Source organism: Arachis stenosperma, chromosome 10 (genome assembly GCF_014773155.1).
Source record: "Arachis stenosperma cultivar V10309 chromosome 10, arast.V10309.gnm1.PFL2, whole genome shotgun sequence".
Lineage (NCBI taxonomy): Eukaryota > Viridiplantae > Streptophyta > Magnoliopsida > Fabales > Fabaceae > Arachis > Arachis stenosperma.
The window spans coordinates 5804774-5824873 of record NC_080386.1 but is presented as its reverse complement, the minus strand read 5'-3'; the positions used below and the strand labels follow the sequence as shown (position 1 = coordinate 5824873).

The following is a 20100-nucleotide window of genomic DNA, read 5'->3' as shown; positions in this document are numbered from 1 at the left end:
AAGATTTCCTTTTAGATTTCTTGGTTGAGAGCTTCGCTACTGGAGAGTGTTTATCGATTTCTGAACTTCTGTATTTGTATGACTCTGGTGATAATGAGGGCTTGAAAGCGTATATAGGTATCGTTGCTTGTCTGTTATTAGGTTTGTTGATGTTGTTATATTTTCTAACGTTTGGTGCTTTCAGGTGGCTGAGTTTCTCTTCTTGATCCAACGAAGTTTCAGTCCTTCTTGAAGAAGAAGAAAGAGAAAGGCACTGGTGATGCAGTGTGCAGAAGGACGATGGTGGTCAAGTTGCTTATTTTTGGTGTGATTAGGTGGTACAATGGGAACACATACCATGCACCCAAATATTCTTAAATGAGAAACATTTGGCTGCTAGCCAAAAGCTAATTGCATAGGAGAGAACTGATGGTGTCTCGTTGGCCTCAAACGAATAAGTGCTGCGATATGTAAAATAGCATGCCCTCAAACCGAGGTTGGGAGATTTGTTCTCATAAGTAAGGGTCTAGCAATTAATTGGAGGCGTTTAATAAGTGAATCTGCTAACCCATTTTGTGTGTGAACATGAGCTACTAGATGTTCAACTCTTATTCCATTAGCCATACTATAAGCATCAAATGCTTGGAAAGTAAATTCACCAGCATTATCAATACGAATTGCTTTGATTGGATTTTTTAGAAACTGTGCTTTTAATCGAATAATTTGAGCCAATAATCTCACAAATGCCAGGTTGCGAGAAGACAATAAGTACACATGTGACCATCTCGAAGATGCGTCTATTAGGGCTATAAAATATCTAAAAGATCCACATGTTGGATGAATAGGTCCACGTATATTGCCTTGAATCCTTTCTAGGAATTCAGGGGACTCAAATCCAATCTTTACTGGTGATAGCCTTAAAATTAACTTCCCTTGAGAACATACAACACAAAAAAATTCACTAGATTTAAGAATCTTCTGGTTCTTTAGTGAATGTCCATGAGAGTTTTCAATAATTCTCCGTATCATGGTTGTTCCCAGATGACCCAATCTATCATGCCAAGTTATGAATTCATTTGGGTTAGTAAACTTTTTGTTTACAATGGCATGTTATTCAATTGCACTAATTTTGGTATATTATAACTCAGATGAAAGTGAGGGTAACTTTTCTAATATAACTTTTTTATTTAAATCATTAGTTGTGATGCATAAGTACTCATGATTTCTCTCATTCATTGTCTCAATATGATATCCATTTTGGCGAATATCTTTGAAACTCAACAAGTTTCTTAGAGACTTCGTAGACAATAGTGTATTATTTATTATGAATTTTGTTCCTCTGAAAAATAAAATTATAGTTCTTCCAGAGCCTTCTATCACATTGCCTGAACCAATGATAGTATTAACATATTCTTCTTTTAGCACAAGATGGGTAAAATATATATCGCTTTTAAGAATGGTGTACGAACTTGCACTATCTGCAAGGCATACATCTTCACTATATGTCCTTGCCATTCTCTTCAAAGACAAATAATAATAAAATGAGTATAAATATTTACGCAATAAAATTATTTCCTTGATTGAAAATATTTTTCTAAGAAGTATAGTATATACCAAACATTTTATTATTATTATCATAGCACATTTAGTAATTTTGAAATTTATAAATATTTTATTAAACATTATTTATATACATCGTACTTGAAATTCAAATGTATAGAAAATAAAACTTAATAAGAAGTTCTTTACATTATTTATTTACATAAATACTTAACAATCTTACATATTAAACTATTCCATCATTGATCAAATGACCAATATTTCCTTCAGGATCCTCAAAGAATTCAGATATTCATAAGGAGTGATGGAATTTTCAGCATTATTTGAAACAAAATTTGACTTTTTTTCTTTGTCGTCCTTTTTTAAAGATGCTTGATAAATATCGATTAGGTGCCTTGGGGTACGACAAGTACGTGACCGATGGCCCTTTCCACCACAATGGAAATATTTATCCTCTGTTGATTTATTTTGCCCATTATTCCTTTCTTTATCCCACTTCTGGTGAGATCCTTTGTGAACATAATTCCTTTTCCTTCCATAATTTTTCTTGTTACTAAAACATTTCCATTTACCTCTTTTGGGGTAATGATTTGTCGCATTTGCTTCAGAAAATGGGGCGGCGCCAGCTGGGCGTGCTTCATGATTTTTTAAGAGCAACTCATTGTTGCGTTCAGCAACAAAAAGGCAAGAAATTAATTCAGAATATTTTTTAAATCCTTTTTCTCGATACTGCTGTTGCAGGAGCACATTCGAGGCATAGAAGGTTGAGAAAGTTTTCGCTAACATATCATTATCAGATATCTTTTTTTCACATCATTTCATTCGTGAGGTGATTCGAAACATTGCTGAATTATATTCATTTATAGACTTAAAATTCTGTAGACGCAAGTGGGTCCATTCATATCGGGTTTGAGGAAATATCACCGTCTTTTGATGATTATACCTTTTTTCAAGGTCTTTCCACAGATCTGCAGGATCTTTTAATGTGAGATATTCATTTTTCAATCCTTCGTCAAGATGACAACGAAGGAAAATCACGACTTTGGCTTTATCCTTCTGAAATGCATTATTTTTAGCCTTAATGGTATCTCCAAGATCCATTGAATCAAGATGGATTTCAGCATCTAATATCATTGATAAATAATTGTTTCAAGATATATCAAGAGTATTAAATTCAAGATGAGAGAGCTTCGACATAATGAAAATTTGTTACCTCAGTCTTCCTAAAATTTGATCAGAGTCTCGTGATGATAACGTATTGTAAAATAAATAAATAAGAGGTAATAGATATAAAATAAAGAAGTATAATTAGATAACAATATTTACTACAATTATTATGTCAATATAATAGAGATGATTAATATATTTACTAATATTATAATTATTATAACTTAAAACTACAAAAAGAGAAAAAAATTATATTATAATATAAAAAAAAAAGAGAAAAAGAAATATTTATTTTATTACTTATGTATTGTTTCAGATATGTGTGTCTATTTATATATACATAGAGATTTCTTTTTTCACTATCACTAAATATAAAAACTTTGATAACATAATATTTTAATATAGAAAAGATGAGCTATTCATGATCATCTATTTCATTCTTATTGCAACAATTACATTATTGAACCCTTTTTGGTTGTGCATGTATAGATTTTGACTCTACTTAAAGGATAATAAGGCGTTGGTTGACGACCACCAAACATGAACATTATATTCATTTAATTTTTAGTAGGTAGCTATATATTCTCTCCCGTGAATGTAAAATTTTTATCACTCTATAGTCTCTACTTTCTAGGCTTCATGCATCTACATTAGACTTAACTTACTTCACAATCCACAAAACTCATGATTTGGAAATGGAAAATAATATTAAAAAGTTTTTAAATGTATATGATACATTAGTGTTTCAATAATCTTGACAGTTAATTTTAATTAATATATATTATATATATTTTTTATAATTAAAATTAATAATTAAAATTATTTAAATATTGGTGGACAATATATATAAAATATAATTCTTTCAATAATATTTAATTTATTTAATATTAATTAATATTTTAATATTATTTTTTATTTTAAATTTTAAATTCTCAAAAAAAAGTTACAATAAAATAAATTAACAAATATTAATTAATTAAAAATTAAATTTTTATAATTATTCTATTATTTATTAATCATGCATATGCAATGAACCTCTTTACTTAATTTGTTTGGATATGACGTTGGTGTAAATATGCATATTTTTCACGTCCTCTAATCTTTCCCTGTGAGCTATAAATTATTCCCCAAATTAAATAAAAGTCCTAATCCAAAATTACCCAATGAAGATGGCTTATAATTGACATACTAAAAAACGAAACATGTCTTAATCGCCATAATATTGTTAGGTTGAAAATTATCCACACATACAGTGATGCTCTCCGTGAGTTCCATCGTAACAAAAGTTGTTTATCGTCACATAATCCAAACAAAACTCATTAATTCTCGGACAAAATTACGCCTCTGCCCATTTTGGACTTCTTCCCCTTCCTTTTTATATATCTTCCACAAAATTCACAATATTTCACTATAATCAAAGTTCTTATTATTTATAATACTGCTTAAACAATAGCATTATGTGCGCGCCCGCACACACACACACATATATATATATATATATATATATTTACAAATATCTTTTTTATAAAAAAATTATAAGAACTATTCAGATAAAAATATCGTTTTTTTAAATATTTTTTAATAATTAAAATTTATCATATATAACTAATTAAACTGTGTTATCTTTATTAAAATTAGACCATACAAATCAGTTTAGCCGAAAAATTAATAAATTAAATTTTGAATTAGTTTAAATTAATATTTTTTATAAAAAATGACTATAATATCTCTATTACGAAAAATAACTAAAATACTTCTATTATATATATTAATTTTGAAAATTCTAAATCCTAATCCTATGATATGACAGCAGAGAAGAAAAGAGTTAAAATTTAAGATTTTAAAATTAATATATATAATATTAGAATTTTAGTCATTCTTTATAATAAGAGTATTATAGTAATTTTCTATAAAAAATATTAATTTAGACCAATTTAAGATTTAATTCACTATTTTTTCGGTCAAATTAATTTATTTACCTAATTTTGACAAAAATAATACGATTTAATTGATTATATATAATAAATTTTAATTATTAAAAAATATCTTAAAAAAATATTTTAAACGTATTTATCTTAGTAACTCTCAAAAATTATTGTTATGCACAATAAAAAAATGATAATACAGCTGTCAATATTGCTGCTTATTAATTAAATTATTGGAACACATATTTTCCAATAACTGTTTATTAATTGAATACTTATATACATGCATGGATACACGTAAGTATGTAACCCATGGTTATTGATTATTATTTATGAGATTCATGTGGTTGAATTCAATAATACACAACAAATTCGTTTAATGGTTGCAAAACAAGTACCAACCAAAGTAACTAACAATATGGAAAGGTGACGTTAATTAAATAATGAATAATGTGTGTTAGCAGTGAATATATATAGTAGTATAGTATAGTATTGAGTGGTGGTACCTGCCATATATATTGCGTGTGTTGGTATTCAATGAATCTTCAATGATAGAGGAGTTGTTTAATTACTGCTCCATTTAGGGCAAATAGTAATATTCAGAACCAATCCTAACAAATATACAACAATATAATTATAAGCCCATCCTTTTTTAATGGTTCGATTATCATTTTAATTTATGCATCCACAAGTTTTAAAATTTCATAATATACTGATGTTAAAGGAGTAATAATTCTAATTCAGTTTTTAAATTCTTAAAAAAGTTTAAAAGAAATCAAATATACATGTTATTTCTAAAATCATAAAATTTAAAAATAAAAATAAAAAATTTATTTATTTAAAATGTATTCTTAGAGTATGTATTAAAAAAAACTTATTAATAAAAATTAGAGTAAATATTTTTTTCAATTTCTGACTATTTGTCTAAAAGATAAAGTGGTCTTTCACAATTGAAAATTTTCAATTATTGAAATAATTTGTCTAAATTTGCGGTCCTTGTAAATGGTGACTTGCTAGTGTATTTATCCGGAAGTCTTTAGACTAATAATTAAAATTGTTTAAACTAATTACTTAAAATAGTTTGAGATTAATTAAAAATGTTTAAATTTTAAAAGACTGGTTTATATTTAGTCCAAATAATCATTATGGACTAAAAAAGAACATAGTGAAAATTCACATATAATTCGATAATGTTAGAAAGACAAAAAAATAGTCAGAACTTATTTTATTTAATATTTATTAATTATTAATAATTAATAAATATTAAATAAGATACGTTATAATTATTTTTGGTTAATTTTTTTATCAAATTTTTTTATATATAATTTATGTGAAGTTAATAATTAAAAATTATTAAAAAAAAATTTAACTAAATTTATTATATTATTTAATAATTTTTAAATATTAATTTCGAATAAAAACAGAAAGAGATGGGATTGCGTGTGATGTTTGGGTTTATTATGGCTAGCGCCAAAATGGAATCACTGATTCATAAAACGAACTGGTTGGCTTCTTCAATCTTCGTTCCCCCAACTCGCACGTGAATTACCATTACTCATTCTTTTCATTCAAAACCAAAGTGGTATTTAATTTCTAGCTTTCAATTATACCGCTTCATTTGTTGTTTTTGTTTAATAATAATCTATCCTCATTACTTTCTTATTAATGATGTGATTGTGACTTTAATTTATTAAGAATCAAAGACTGGTGCATGAATCTTCATGGGTTATCTCTACTAACTACTTTTTTAATTATAATCCCCTTCTCCTAATCTAATCTCATGTGGTGTGTGTTAGCTTTACCTTTAACAAATAATATATATATATTTTTTTGTTAAGCCACTACTCTCTCTTTAATTATATGCATGGTTCATCATGTACTTCCCACCAATAATAGACTAAACAAATTAAAGCGAAAAACACTTCTGTTCAAATTCTTTATCATTAATTCTTAAAAAATTAATTTTGATGGATATTAGTGTGATTAGGTCAATCTCCTCAATACTATTATATATATTATGAACAATTCATGTTTTTTAATCGAATGTTTTTTAAATTTATTTATGGCTGGTTTTTAGCACTTTTTATGACATTACACAACACTCAGTTGTCTCGTACATCATTACTGAATCCTTATTTAGTACTGTTTTAGAATAGAAAATGATTGTTCATATTAAAAACAGTATATGTTCTTTTGAAAGACTATATATACATACATAATCTATAAATATTAATTTGAATACGACAAAAGTGGAAGACCTATGTGTGTTTAGATTGTGGTTGGTTAAATTGGAGTTTGAATAAAAGTGATTTTATAAAATTGATTTTGGATAGAAGTAAGTTTGTGTGAACATGATTTATGTTTGGTAATTTTATAGTAAAATTGATTATGATAAAATAAATATTGTTTGGATAATATTAGTTAAAATCACTTTTAGATAAATAATTACTAAAAAGAACATGACATTAAATTATAATGTTATTTTTTATATATATTTAATTTTTTTATATTTTTTTTATATGTTTTTATATAGTATATTTTTAATATTCTTAGTATTCTTTTTTGGTACGCTATAATTTTTTACTATTATTATTATTTATGATTAATTTTTTTGTTTAATTTATTTTACCTAACGGAATCAATAAATTATATTATAAAAAGATAATAATAAATATAATACACAAAAATTACCATTATAAAAATATATAATGTCAAATAAAAAATTAGTAAAAAAATATAAATAATAAATAATAGAAAAAAGCTCATGTAAAGAGAAATAATAAAAATTTTATAAATAATATAATAATACGTATAAAGAATAAATTTGGTAAAAGAAAAATAAATGTTAAATGTCAATGGCTAAAAGTCAGTTAATGCAACACAGAAGTTAAAAATTCTTGTTTCTTATAAATGTGATTTTGTAACTAAAATCACTTCTGCATTTGTAGATAGAAAAATTAGCCAAACCAAAAATTGAAGCGTTCAAAAAACTGTAACGTGTTTTTCCTCTCTTAACGTGATTGCCAAACAAAAAAATTGTCATTATCTTAATATCAAGTTACATATAAATTAAAGAAGAGTACTAGGAACACTAAATTTTGTAATTTATAGTTATTAAATAATTATTATTGATATTTTTAATGGTGTAAAATTTTATTTAAAAGTATAATATTGTTTATTTTTTTTGCTAATTAAATACGGTTAAATTTTAATAAAAGTACTGATTTTTTAATTTTTTTTTTAATTAAATAATGCTAAGGTTGCTTGAAAGTTGGAAGGTATCTGATGTGGCCATGTGGGTAACAAAATGATACTTTCTCCCATTGCATCTTAATTAATAACTACACTACCTAGCTAGCCTCTATGCAATGGAATTTTGGTTTATGTCATTTTGAATTATCCAACAACCGCCAAAACAAATGCATGTACATCGATAATGATATTAGTGAGTGGCCATTCAGTTTAAGAAATATTACATATATTGGTTTTCAATATCGATAAAGTGAGAGAGGATAAATAGTTTATTTTGTATATTATAAAAAATATATAATTTTTCATTCAATTTATGTAGTTGGCTGGCACCGTCCCATGATATTATGTTTAAATAACAAAAAGTGAAAATTGAAACGCTGAATTTGCACAGTGGCCATCCAGATTCCAGACCGCACTATGGTTTTGATTTCTGAACCAGTTGCGCTTCTATTTTTAAAATTAAATTAACACTTTCTTTGTTTGGTTTAGAAGGATTTGAAAGGAAAGAAAACAGAAGGAGAAAAAAATAGATAGAAAAATTAGTTTTTTATTTTGTTTGGATTAAAAAAAAATGAATAAAAAATATAAAAGTATATGTGAGATTTATATTAAAGTTTTTTTTTAAAATTGAAAAGAAAATTTAGATTAAAGTAAAAAAATGGATAAAATTACAAATTTATTCTTATAACATTAGTATATTATAATTTATAAAAGGTATTAATATACTTTTATTTAGGTATGATTTTTTTTTATTTTTTTTTTATTCAAACAAAAAAAATTTTCTATTTTTTTTTGTATTTTCTCTTCATTCAAACAACACAAAAAAAATTAACTTTTTCTTTTATTTTTTTTTCATCCATTTTTTTCACCTATTTTTTATTTTACATCCAAATAAAGTGTAAAAAAATCTTCTAATAAGAGTAAATAAATGTGTTTATTTTATATCATTTATAATTAAAATAGTAATACTTTGACGTATTGAGTAGGATAATGGCTCAGAAGCCATAGGCTGGGGAACCATCAATTTGATTGCTCTATACTTTCTAATGATATGACGTCAGCTTCACGGGGACCCTCTGCCCCGTCTGATTGCGTGTGATTTCCTCTAAACAAAATAACCAAAGCACTCCACTCTCAGTCTTGGGATTGTCAAACTTAATCAGCGTAGACCGCCACGTCACCCGCCCGATACTCGAGAGCAGCCAATCACATACTCCCACGTGGACCCTCTCCAACCATACCCGCGTATAAATACCCCCTTTCCCTCCCACTTTCCATTCACCTCATTTTTCAATCTTCATAGAATCTTTGACCCTCTAAGATGGCCTTTAATTACCACATTGCCACGCTGTTGGTTCTGCTTCTCGTGAACTCCACGGGAGGGGCGCTAGTACAGCAGCAGCCCCTCGTTCTCAAGTACCACAACGGCCAACTCCTCAAGGGAAGGATCACCGTTAATCTCTTATGGTACGGCACCTTCACTCCAATCCAACGCTCCATAATCGTTGACTTCATAAACTCCCTCAGCTCCGGTGGTCCACCACAGCCTTCCGCAGCATCCTGGTGGAAAACAACTGAAAACTACAAAGGTGGAGGCTCCTCTGCTCTCCTCGTAGGGAAGCAAATCCTACACCCGGCTTATTCCCTCGGAAAGTACCTCAAATCAACGCACCTCCTTTCTCTCGCTTCCAGCTTCAACGACGTGTCCGCCATCAACGTCATTTTAACGGCTAAGGACGTTTCCGTTGATGGTTTCTGTTCGAGCCGTTGCGGAACTCACGGCTCGACTCGTTCCGTCAATGGGAAGGCCCGGACGGCGTACGTGTGGGTTGGAAACTCAGAGACTCAATGCCCGGGCCAGTGTGCGTGGCCCTTCCACCAGCCCATCTACGGCCCGCAAACTCCGCCGTTGGTGGCGCCAAACGGAGACGTTGGAGTTGACGGCATGATCATCAACTTGGCTACACTTTTGGCGGGAACCGTAACTAACCCGTTCAACAACGGTTATTTCCAGGGGCCGGCGACGGCGCCACTTGAAGCGGTGTCGGCGTGCACCGGAGTGTTTGGGACCGGGGCGTACCCAGGATATCCGGGTCGGGTTCTGGTGGAGAAGACGACGGGGGCGAGCTACAATGCGAACGGAGTGAACGGAAGGAAGTTCCTGTTGCCGGCGATGTGGGACCCGGTGACGTCAGCGTGCAAGACGCTTGTGTGATAGTGAGAGAGAGGTTTGTACTTTGTAGTGTGGTGGTGTAGATATACTGATTTAAAAGTGAATTGTGATGAAGTTGGGAAGGAAGAAGATGATGCAGGTTTCGTGTTGCTTTTGAAAATTACTAGTTTGCCATTTTAGATTGTTCTTGTCATTTACTGTATGACGTGTAAATTAAATTCTGTTTCATCACTTCATGTAAAGAAGTTAAGGGGGGGGGAAATAGTGTATCTATAAGTGTATAACGAGGAATAAAAAAAAATGAAATTTATATTTATTATTTATATCATGTACTATTGTTAATAATAAAAATTTATATATAATTATTTTTATTTAAAATTAATAATTATTTATTTTTAATTATCAATTTTATATAAATACAAATACTTGTAAGTTTTCACCATAGTTATTTAAGACTGTTCTTTTGGAATTTGAAAACCGAGAGAGAGAATTTGTGTTTGTTTTTCATTTTAAAATTTTCCTTCTATAGAAGTAAAGTGAGTTGATCCAAAAAAGGTGATCCTTCATCTGATTATTTTGATGGATGGTGAATGAATAAAGTACGAAGGGGTTTCTTTTTAAGTGGAAAAAAGAATGGTAGGAAATAGGAATGATGAATTGAGGGGGTGTGACATAGGAGGCCACATTGTTAAATGTTAAATTTTAGCTCCCCGTACTTCATTCATTGTTAATTGTTAAGTGAAAGCATTGTAGAGGAGATTAGGTTTATCTCGTTTTGTTAGTTACTACTGCTACATCTGCAATGTCTTTTCTCTGTTTCTATCATCTATTCTTTCTTTTCAAAACAACTAAATCAAATCAAATCAAATTTTATCCCCATCAATTATAAAATTTTAGCCTTGTGTATGCAATGGATGAAAGAAATTTGGTACTTGAGTGATACATCAATGTAAAGAAGAGTACTATTACGTTGAAATTAAAGGACTGGACTTATAAGATTGGCCCAATCGAATGAGGAGGGAGGCCCTTTGCCTTACCTCTCGTTTAGGGGCTTCCATCCGACTTGTGTGTATGAGTGAACAGGGAATGATACCTGCAAAAGCACTTTGATGCTTAAGTAAGTAAGGATCTAAGCAAGTTTAGAGTATATGGAAATTTCGAAATACCTGATAGATGTCAGTATACTTATAGTGGTGAACCCATAACCGCCGTTGGAGTGAAAGATTTTATAGGTAGCTACTTATTTGAATGAGTGTTATCTGTCAACTAATCTTCGTCTCCGACTTCTTTGTAGCGGAGCCTATGACGAACCCGACCTCTTACGAGAAGGTCGGTTGCGGGGGAAAGCCAATTTTGTGAATTGAGCCTTTATATACTATTTGAATTTGGACCTTATCATTGAGTCATGGTATGAACAAGTACCAATATACCAGTGTTTCATTAATTTTTAAATTTTAACCGATAATCTTAATTATAAAAAATATATATAATATATATAATTAAAATTAAAATATATATAATATATACAATTAAGATTACTAGTTAAAAATTACTGAAATATCAGTGGATGGATATACTTAAATACTTCCCTATCTTATATGGCACTATCGGTGGAGCTATGCATTAAGATTTGTTATTCCCAAACTTCTTTCATCCATCATGAATCCAAGAACAAAACAAGATCCTGTTACTCTCAAATCTAGAGTGAACTTAGAAACCCTTTATAAAAATTTTGTAGTTTTTTATATTAAGATTACTATTAGGGAAAATTAAACCCTTCAAAAAATTGGGACAAAAAATTATTGATTAGAACACTATAAAAATGCGCAGGTTTTTTTCTCTTTTGGTAATTGTGTGCCCATGAAGATATACTTAAAAACATTAAATTTTCATTCATCACTCATTACTTAATCTAAAATAAATACGCACATAATGTCCCCAACAACACTAGAACAAAACTTGCTACTATACCCTGATGCACCCCCTTCTCCATACTTTGACTTAACTGTCTTATAACACTTGCACAGTATATAATTTAATAATTTATGTTCTTATGGCCATGGTGGGATTGCTCACAGAATTTGGCCACTCTATATTGGAGATTTTAATTTATGTTCGTACAACACCATGCTGTGATCCAAGAACAAAGGAAGACACCTTCTTACTCCAATATTTAAAGTGAGGTTAGAGACTGCATTCTTTTCTTGCGCAACCTCTCAGCAATGTTGAATGCAAGCTCTAGAGATTGAGAGGCGTTAAGCCTTGGATCACAATGCGTATGGTAGCGCGAGCTCAAGTCGTCATAAGTGATGGTCCTCGAACCTCCAACACACTCTGTCACGTTCTGGCCAGTCATTTCCAAATGAACCCCTCCAGGGTAGCTTCCTTCTTGGTCATGGACATCAAAGAATGCCCTCAGCTCAGCCTATTGCAAATAACAACATACAGGAACATGAATTTGTAGTCAGTTGCAATAGAAGTTATGGTAATATGCAATAGCATTCAACCTTGAGACTATGATAGAGCCAGATCATGAATGCCATTAAGAAAGCACAAACATAACAGATAAATAAAAAATCAATTTGATTCTACTATGTTCAGTTCATCTGCATTTTGAATGTACTGCTGTAATTTTCTAGCATGCAATTCTGGCCTACGAAAGTAAATGAAGGGCCAAATAATCATTTAACTAATTATGTGTCAGATCCGTATACTCGCTTTGTTCATCATTAACCTAACAAGGATTACAGCATCTGCTATTTTCCATATTGGTAAAACACTTCATGGAAATTTTGATGGATCATGAGGGTTGGAAAAATCTTATTGGAAATTCTTATTTGAAAGCTGTTGCCAACCGCCAAACAAAAGAAATATTCCAATGATAGTTCTGCAGAGTGTTATGTGAGACAACACGAAAGTCTCTAACATGATGATCCAGAAGCAGACTTTTTTTCCCCAACACTTCCATAGGATCAAAAACAATATGTATTATAGACATAGTCTTTTCAGTGAAAAGTTCTGCATTGTGTGAAAATTGATATAAAACAAGTACATATATTTAGATGGAATAAAGTATATATGAAAATTACCCTGATTGCATCAAAAGAACGGGTTTTAAGTCCAGATGGAGCTTTGATGGTGTTGCCATGCATGGGATCACTAACCCAAGTGACAATTTGACCTGCTCCACGCACTGCTCTGATTAGATGTGGAAGCTTCACTCGCATATTCTCTGCTCCCATCCTAACAATTACAGTAATTCTTCCAGGCTTGTTTTTGGGGTTCAGAATATCTATCAGCTTAACAAGTTCATTTGGATCCATCTTATCACTCACCTGAAAACCACATGGCCTTTTCAGTGAGAGCAAATGCATGCATAGCACATTAAAGATGCTCAGAACTATTAACAAAGTCTATCAAATGCAAAAGTAATTTTGATAATCAAAACAAAGTTGGTTTAATACAACGTAATCAAACTAAATAGAAAAAAGCGCAAAAGTAATTTGATCAAGCAATATAGCCCTATAACCTTAAAAGGGACAGTATACCTTAATTCCAAGTGGATTTGCAACTCCTCTCAGGAATTCAACATGAGCACCATCCAGTTGGCGGGTGCGTTCCCCAACCCAGAGCATGTGAGCTGAGCAATCATAATGAAGCCCAGTAGTAGAGTCCTCCCTGGTAAGTGCTTGTTCATAAGGAAGAAGCAAACACTCATGGGAAGTCCAAAACTCTGTCGTAGTCATGATTGGATGCTCTGATGTTAGCCCGGCAGCAATCATGAAGCCAAGAGCCTCATCGACTCGATGAGCCAATTCACGATACCTGTAACCCCACACCACCAAACAAGAACTAATGTAACAGGATGTTGAAAACTTTCTGAGAGAACAATATCAAGAATAAAAAAGTCTCTTTTTCAATTTAAAATGATCTGTACTTCTGTATATCATTTGCAGAAAGCACGAAAAAGAAAAGTGCATGAACTACCACTTTAGATCAGAGATGTTAAGTAGTAGAGGACCACTACAAGAAAATTGAAGATATTGGAACAACATAATGAACAGCATCCCATGTTTTATTGTTTCTACTCTTTTATTCTGATTTTTGTTTCCATATGTTTGTGCCCGAGATGCCATTCAAATTCCGAATTAAAATTAAGTGCAAGTAATCTCAGACTACTTCCAATTTCGTTCCCACTTATTCTAACCCTTTTGTTTCCATGATCTTTTAAGCAAGATGGGAAAAAAGTGCATTTTCAAATACATCCATCCCAAGCGCAAATCACATTAAAGTTTAACCATGTAAGAATAAGATTTTTAAATATGGCCTGATTCGAGATTTTAGAGGATAGAAAAGATGCCTGTCTCCCTGCTCACTACGCTCCATGAAATCCAGATTCCATTGGTTGACCCTTTGCATGGCAGCATAACCTCCGGTGGCAAATGCACGCAACAGGTTCAGAGTAGCCACAGATTGGGTGTAGGCTCTTATCATCCTCTGCGGATCCGGAATTCTCGATGCGGCATCAAATGCATCCCCATTCACATTATCACCCCTGTAACTAGGCAGCTTCACTCCGTTCTTCTCCTCAAAAGGGTCTGACCTTGGCTTCGCAAACTGGCCCGCCATTCTCCCCACCTAAACCACCATATCCAACAGTTTTAAGAATATCATACATTCTGATTGATTCATAATATAATGCTAAAGCATACACATAAAACAAGCTAACACTGAATGCCTAAATGGAAATTAAAAAATTGTCTCCAACTTTCCATCAAATCATTTATAAATGTAAAACATGATTCATGACAGTAGTTGTGTGCAAGTAATCATTGCTAATTAGATCAAATCATTAATTGAGGGATTGGATAACCTCCAACCCAAGAAAGGCACCCAACCTTTTTCTACCACGGTAAATTAGATCAACCACAATACAACACTCTCCTGATTCTTCATCAAAATGGCTCCAAATTTCAGATTTAATTACAATTTGAATGAATTGTTGAGAGAATTGAGTAAATTAGGGATGACTAAAAAATAGAAACAAAACCTTGATAACAGGCATTTGACCACCGAACATAAGAACAACGCCCATCTGAAGAATGACACGGAAGGTGTCACGGATATTGTTAGCATTGAATTCCTTGAAGCTCTCAGCGCAGTCACCACCCTGAAGGAGGAAGGCGTTGCCCATGGCGGCCTGAGCGAGCTTCTCCTCGAGGCTCCTGGCCTCTCCGGCGAACACGATCGGAGGGAAGGTCTCCAGAGTGTGAAGAACCTGATCGACAGAGCTCTGATCTGGATACTCCGGAAGCTGAAGCGCCTTCTTCGTTCTCCAGCTGTTGAGGCTCCATTTCGTGGATGCTGGAGCTGAAGCAGAAGCAGAAGCGGTTGATTGTGACGCTGATTTTGATGAGGGCTCTGCGGAGTTTGCAACGACAATGGATCTGCGTGGTTTCTGGAAAGGTGCGGAGAGACAAGGTTTGAAGCTGATAAGGGATGATGATGCCAGAGCCATTGCTATTTGCAGAGACTCTCCGATATCTGATTCAGCGATAAACAACTTTATGGAGTACTAGTTTAATATTACCCTAAATTTATACTATTATAATTTTAACTTAAATTTACACAAAAAACTATTTAATATAAATGATATCTAAAATTATTTATATTAGTATATCAAAATTAAATCTTTAATTTATATATATTATTTTTCAACTAAGTTTTGTTTTGTCTTATTTGGTTTTTTCCCATGTGAGAGTGTCCGAAAGGGAATCTGACAGGGAGGGATGAGGATCTGCGCAGACATTAACGGTGTCTGAGTGAGTCGGCTGTGATCTTGGCAACTTGATACTTTGAAGGGTAAACAGAAACAGAATAGAGAATACAAAAGTAGGTATATTCTAATTCTACTATTCTAGGGAGTAAAATAATGATAAATGTCCTTTTTGTGAGTTGAATAATTCAAGCCTTATCCTAAAAAGTTTCCAAGTTGACATGCTAAATATTATAATCATCAATAATACTCTTCAATAGTGTGCTTAGATCTTTGTTTTGTCCTTTTGAGGGTAGAATGGAAATTTCTGGGGGAAAGAAAAGGTTGGTTTAAGTAACTGATCATTTTCGGCAATATTAATTTAAGCGTTTTATTGGATACTATTATTAATTCAATCATTAGCTTTCTATTATGAATAAACTCGGACAAATAACTCAACTACGCACCCAGAAATAGGTGCTCAAATGTTATGAATTTAAATTTTAACGATTTTATTTTCACTAATTCAATCGTAAAAATGACCGTGACAGCTTAAAAAACTATAATTTTTAACAATCAACACTAAAGCCATCTGATTTACGTTTTCTTTTCACTTACTTGGTTTAGTGGGTTCATTGGACTAATTAAACAACACGCAAACAATAGGGTACAAAAGAGTATGTGACGTATAAAATCGCGAATGGTCACAGTCTATGCATGGCCCCATTTTCATAAAGAAAAATATCGGCAACAATAATGCAATACAGATGAATAGGCAACTCAAAACAAAACCCACGAATTTACCACATTTACCAAGGATAATTTTACAATAACTTCATTTTAATATTCTATACTAAAGCAATGCAAAGTAAAAGCAGGCCCAAGCACCACAATTTTACAAAGTTTGCTGTTTAAGTCAAAGCTTAATCCTCACAGAACGACAGAACTCAATCAGATGAATATATGGTTGGAAAACTCCCACATAGCATGCCTAAAACCCTATGGTAGTTGGTACTAGATGATGGAGAAGTGGGGCATTTCTGTTCATCCAACCAGAATTGGACAATCAATAGTAGGGGCTATAGCGCATTGGCATTCTGAACCTTGGAACCTTTCTGTAATTAACACACAAATCTGGTTAAGTTTACTATCGCAGCATAAAAACAGAACACATTGGAGAGGGCAAGAAGCCAAGAACTAAGTGCATATACCCATATCCATAAGGAGCATAGGCGAAAGGAGGTGCATATGGCGGTCTGCCTCTAAATCCCATGTGTGGATTAGGTCGACGGCCACGGAACTGCTTCATTCCGGGTATGTTTGTCCTCTTAGCTGTTACCTGAAAAATGTTCAAATAAGCTTATATGGTAAAAAAAATTGAAGTGAACGGCGAGAGCCTCTAGCTGTAACCTTTAATTGACGCCCATGCAATTCAGATTCATTCAGCAAAAGGGCCTCTTGAACAGCCTCTGTTTCAATAAACTCTACATACGCATAACCCTTGGGTTGGCCAAACTTATCAGTCCGAATGGTGACTCTGTTTACTGTTCCACATGATTGAAAATGCTGCTGCACTTCTTCAGGAGTGCATGAATAGTCCACCTGTGGAGTGTGTCAAATCCAAGAGATTACATGATGGCATCACAGCTAAGAAACAAGCAAAACCAAAATGATTACATGGAAATGATTTTAAATAATTGTCAACACTTAAACACCAGCTTTTCAGGATAAAAGATGAGTCATCAGTGTCCTATTTACTAGTACAACCAGCTAACTTATTATCATTTGCCTAATTATCCATGCAACATTCAATGGAAAAAATAAATATATCTGAAAATACAACAAGCTTTATTAACAAAAGCATCTTAAGTATATATATAATAAGCATATTTTATAGTAATTTTAGTGATAGCTTTGGTAACCATGCCAAAAAGATAATCAGCCTTATTTTGCAGGAACACCCCTCCTTGCAAGTTGCAAATAATTATGTTAGTACTGATTTTACCGCAACTAAAAACGCAAAAGGCTTGATATGTCTTCAACCAATGGGCAACAGCAGGCATGCTAACATGCAGGAAACCTTCCCAGACAAAATACTTTGTCCTGGCCTATATGACTGCAAGTATCAAGATGCATCCTCCAAAATGCAAGGTACGCTTTAAAGAATAGAGTACCATATTGCCATTAGACAACTACAAATGAAAAGATCTGGGAAGCTAAATTTCAAAATCCATCAATTAGTATTCAGATTCTTGGTAATTTATAAAAATATAAACTTTTCTTTTTTTTCATCACAGCTATCCATTGTGCAAGTTACTCTCTATAGTGCACCTCAATTCTTTTTCTTCCTTTTTTCTTTAGTTTTTGAGGTAAAAGCAGTGTTAAAACAGGGGAGACAATTAAAAAGACCCAAGTTAAAAGAAATCCCTTTTGATCCTACAAAAGGATAAAATAAGAATGTCGAGGATCTCTCACCATGGAAAAAGGAGGTCTACATATTTCTCGAGCACTAGGCACCACTAAAAGCATCCTTTGAACTTGCAACCAAAATGATATAAAGTCATATAGTACTTGACCTAGAGAGCATGTCCTCTTCTCACCAGTAGGAGTCTTGGCTCATAATCTCCAATCTAACAATTCCTCAGTCAATCCCAATGCAAAAAGTTGGCAGTATGCTAATTCAAACTTCTAGCTAAAGGCTTATCATTTTTATCTTTAAATATAACAAATTGATTTTTTTTTCCTTTTCTTTTTTTCTTGGTTCATTATTTCTTTTCCCTCATTCTCTCAAAATATGAAAATTCACAAAACCTCAAAGATCACTTCCCTTAACTAATGTTACCCTCGCTTCTATCCCTCAAAGGTTTTTTTTTTTGGCATTTTATATTTATTTTTTCACTCTCAGTTAATTTCAAGTTCTTAATGAAAATTTTTTCCTCCTCCAGCCATATGTTATCCTATACTTTCAACGGCAGCATTACAATAGCAGAAAACTCGTAGATGGAAGCATAACCTGCGATTGTAGTCAAAACATCACGTCAAAGCAGGATGCCACCAAATGGAAACACAATTCAAATGCAAAACAGAACAAGCATATTCAACAGCAACAAAAGCTTTGAACTTCCCAGGATAAAATATGCAAAGTCCAATGTATTTATCCTCCAATACACATTGGCTCATAACCAAATGAATTAGACAAAAGTTATGACGTTGATATCTTCGAAAGAAGTTAAGACATTAATATATTCAGTCCATATCATGAGTGGTGAGGAAAAGACAGCCAAACAACATAAAAAATTCTCAAGTAATGAGGGAATGAGAGAGCTCACATTGCCTACAAAGACCGAACGAGAATCTATCTCCTCTCTGTTGACCTGACTAGCAGATGCAGTTCCGAGATCTATTGGGAGATTATAATCAATAACAGACAATGGAGTCTAACAATACACTGGAATAACATTGTTTACACATTAACATAGATAAGAATGAGAAGGGAATGAAAAAGAGATAGATAAACATAACAAACCAATAAAAAATGGTCTAAAAGTATAATGCAACAATATTAAGCATGAAGTCATGAAGCCCTGTGAACTCTAAAACAGAGGTCAACAAAATTCAGCCTGAATTTGTTCTATACAAGAATATAGCTTCTCTTCACAGCCAAGTGAGAGAGTGCTACTCATTAGCCAGTAACAAAACAAGTCAAATCGTAATCATCCAACCAGAAACAAAACATCTTGTAGGCAAAGGAGTTAGGACACGTTCTATGATCAATGCAGAACGAGAAATCATTTACAAAATAAAAATTAAAATAGCTACCCTGAACAGATCCCATCTCCTTCTCGACCTTGGCTTGCATCTCTTTAAGAGCAGCAGTTTCATCTTCTATATCCTTCAAGCGCTTATCCATGTCATCAAAATCCTGCACTCACAATAGCAGTGGCGTATCATCAAAATTAGGGTTTCGGATTCGAACATGAGCAGCATAGAAGAGGAAAGCGCGATTCAATGAAATCACGTGAACTCAAAGAAACAGAGAATAGCAACAAAAGAAGAAAGAGATAATACAGGTTCGTTGTTATCTTCGGCGTTCATGTCGACGTCGTCGTTTTCCATTTCTCCGTCAAAGAGAAACGCCGGCAGAAGCGCACCCTCCTTTCCCTTCGCCTTCTCTTTCAATTTGCGAATCAGGGTTCGTATAATAACTTGGGCCCCTACCAAGATATTTTTTTCGTAATAATTCAAGTTTCAATTTTTCAATATTTATTTGAATAGAACTCGGATTCGCT

General features: G+C 32.4%; 3 protein-coding genes across 4 annotated transcripts; 1 reads left to right on the top strand and 2 right to left on the bottom strand.

The window, feature by feature from the left end:
- The first annotated feature begins 9180 nt into the window (after nt 1–9180).
- LOC130958168 (protein EXORDIUM-like 2) lies at nt 9181–10372 on the top strand. The gene has a single exon (XM_057885123.1). It carries the CDS (start codon nt 9205–9207, stop codon nt 10096–10098), a length of 894 nt encoding a protein of 297 aa, XP_057741106.1. The 5' UTR covers nt 9181–9204; the 3' UTR covers nt 10099–10372.
- Nucleotides 10373–11925: 1553 nt separating this feature from the next.
- Nucleotides 11926–15644, bottom strand: LOC130955328 (phospho-2-dehydro-3-deoxyheptonate aldolase 2, chloroplastic-like). Its single transcript, XM_057882167.1, has 5 exons — nt 15107–15644; nt 14417–14694; nt 13605–13881; nt 13146–13391; nt 11926–12481 (listed from the first exon to the last, which is right to left on the bottom strand). The coding sequence occupies exons 1-5, from the start codon at nt 15572–15574 to the stop codon at nt 12230–12232; spliced, it is 1521 nt and encodes a 506-aa protein (XP_057738150.1). The 5' UTR covers nt 15575–15644; the 3' UTR covers nt 11926–12229.
- Nucleotides 15645–16581: 937 nt separating this feature from the next.
- Nucleotides 16582–20038, bottom strand: LOC130955329 (polyadenylate-binding protein 2-like). 2 transcript variants are annotated; one of them, XM_057882170.1, is made up of 7 exons: nt 19880–19920; nt 19631–19733; nt 19141–19211; nt 18287–18824; nt 17222–17413; nt 17023–17150; nt 16582–16926 (listed from the first exon to the last, which is right to left on the bottom strand). In XM_057882170.1, exons 4-7 carry the CDS (start codon nt 18338–18340, stop codon nt 16878–16880), a joined length of 423 nt encoding a protein of 140 aa, XP_057738153.1. In that variant the 5' UTR covers nt 18341–18824; nt 19141–19211; nt 19631–19733; nt 19880–19920; the 3' UTR covers nt 16582–16877. The 2 variants fall into 2 exon arrangements, with proteins under 2 accessions (XP_057738153.1, XP_057738151.1); XM_057882168.1 differs by lacking the exon at nt 18287–18824 and having other exon boundaries at nt 19880–20038.
- Between the last annotated feature and the right edge of the window lie 62 nt (nt 20039–20100).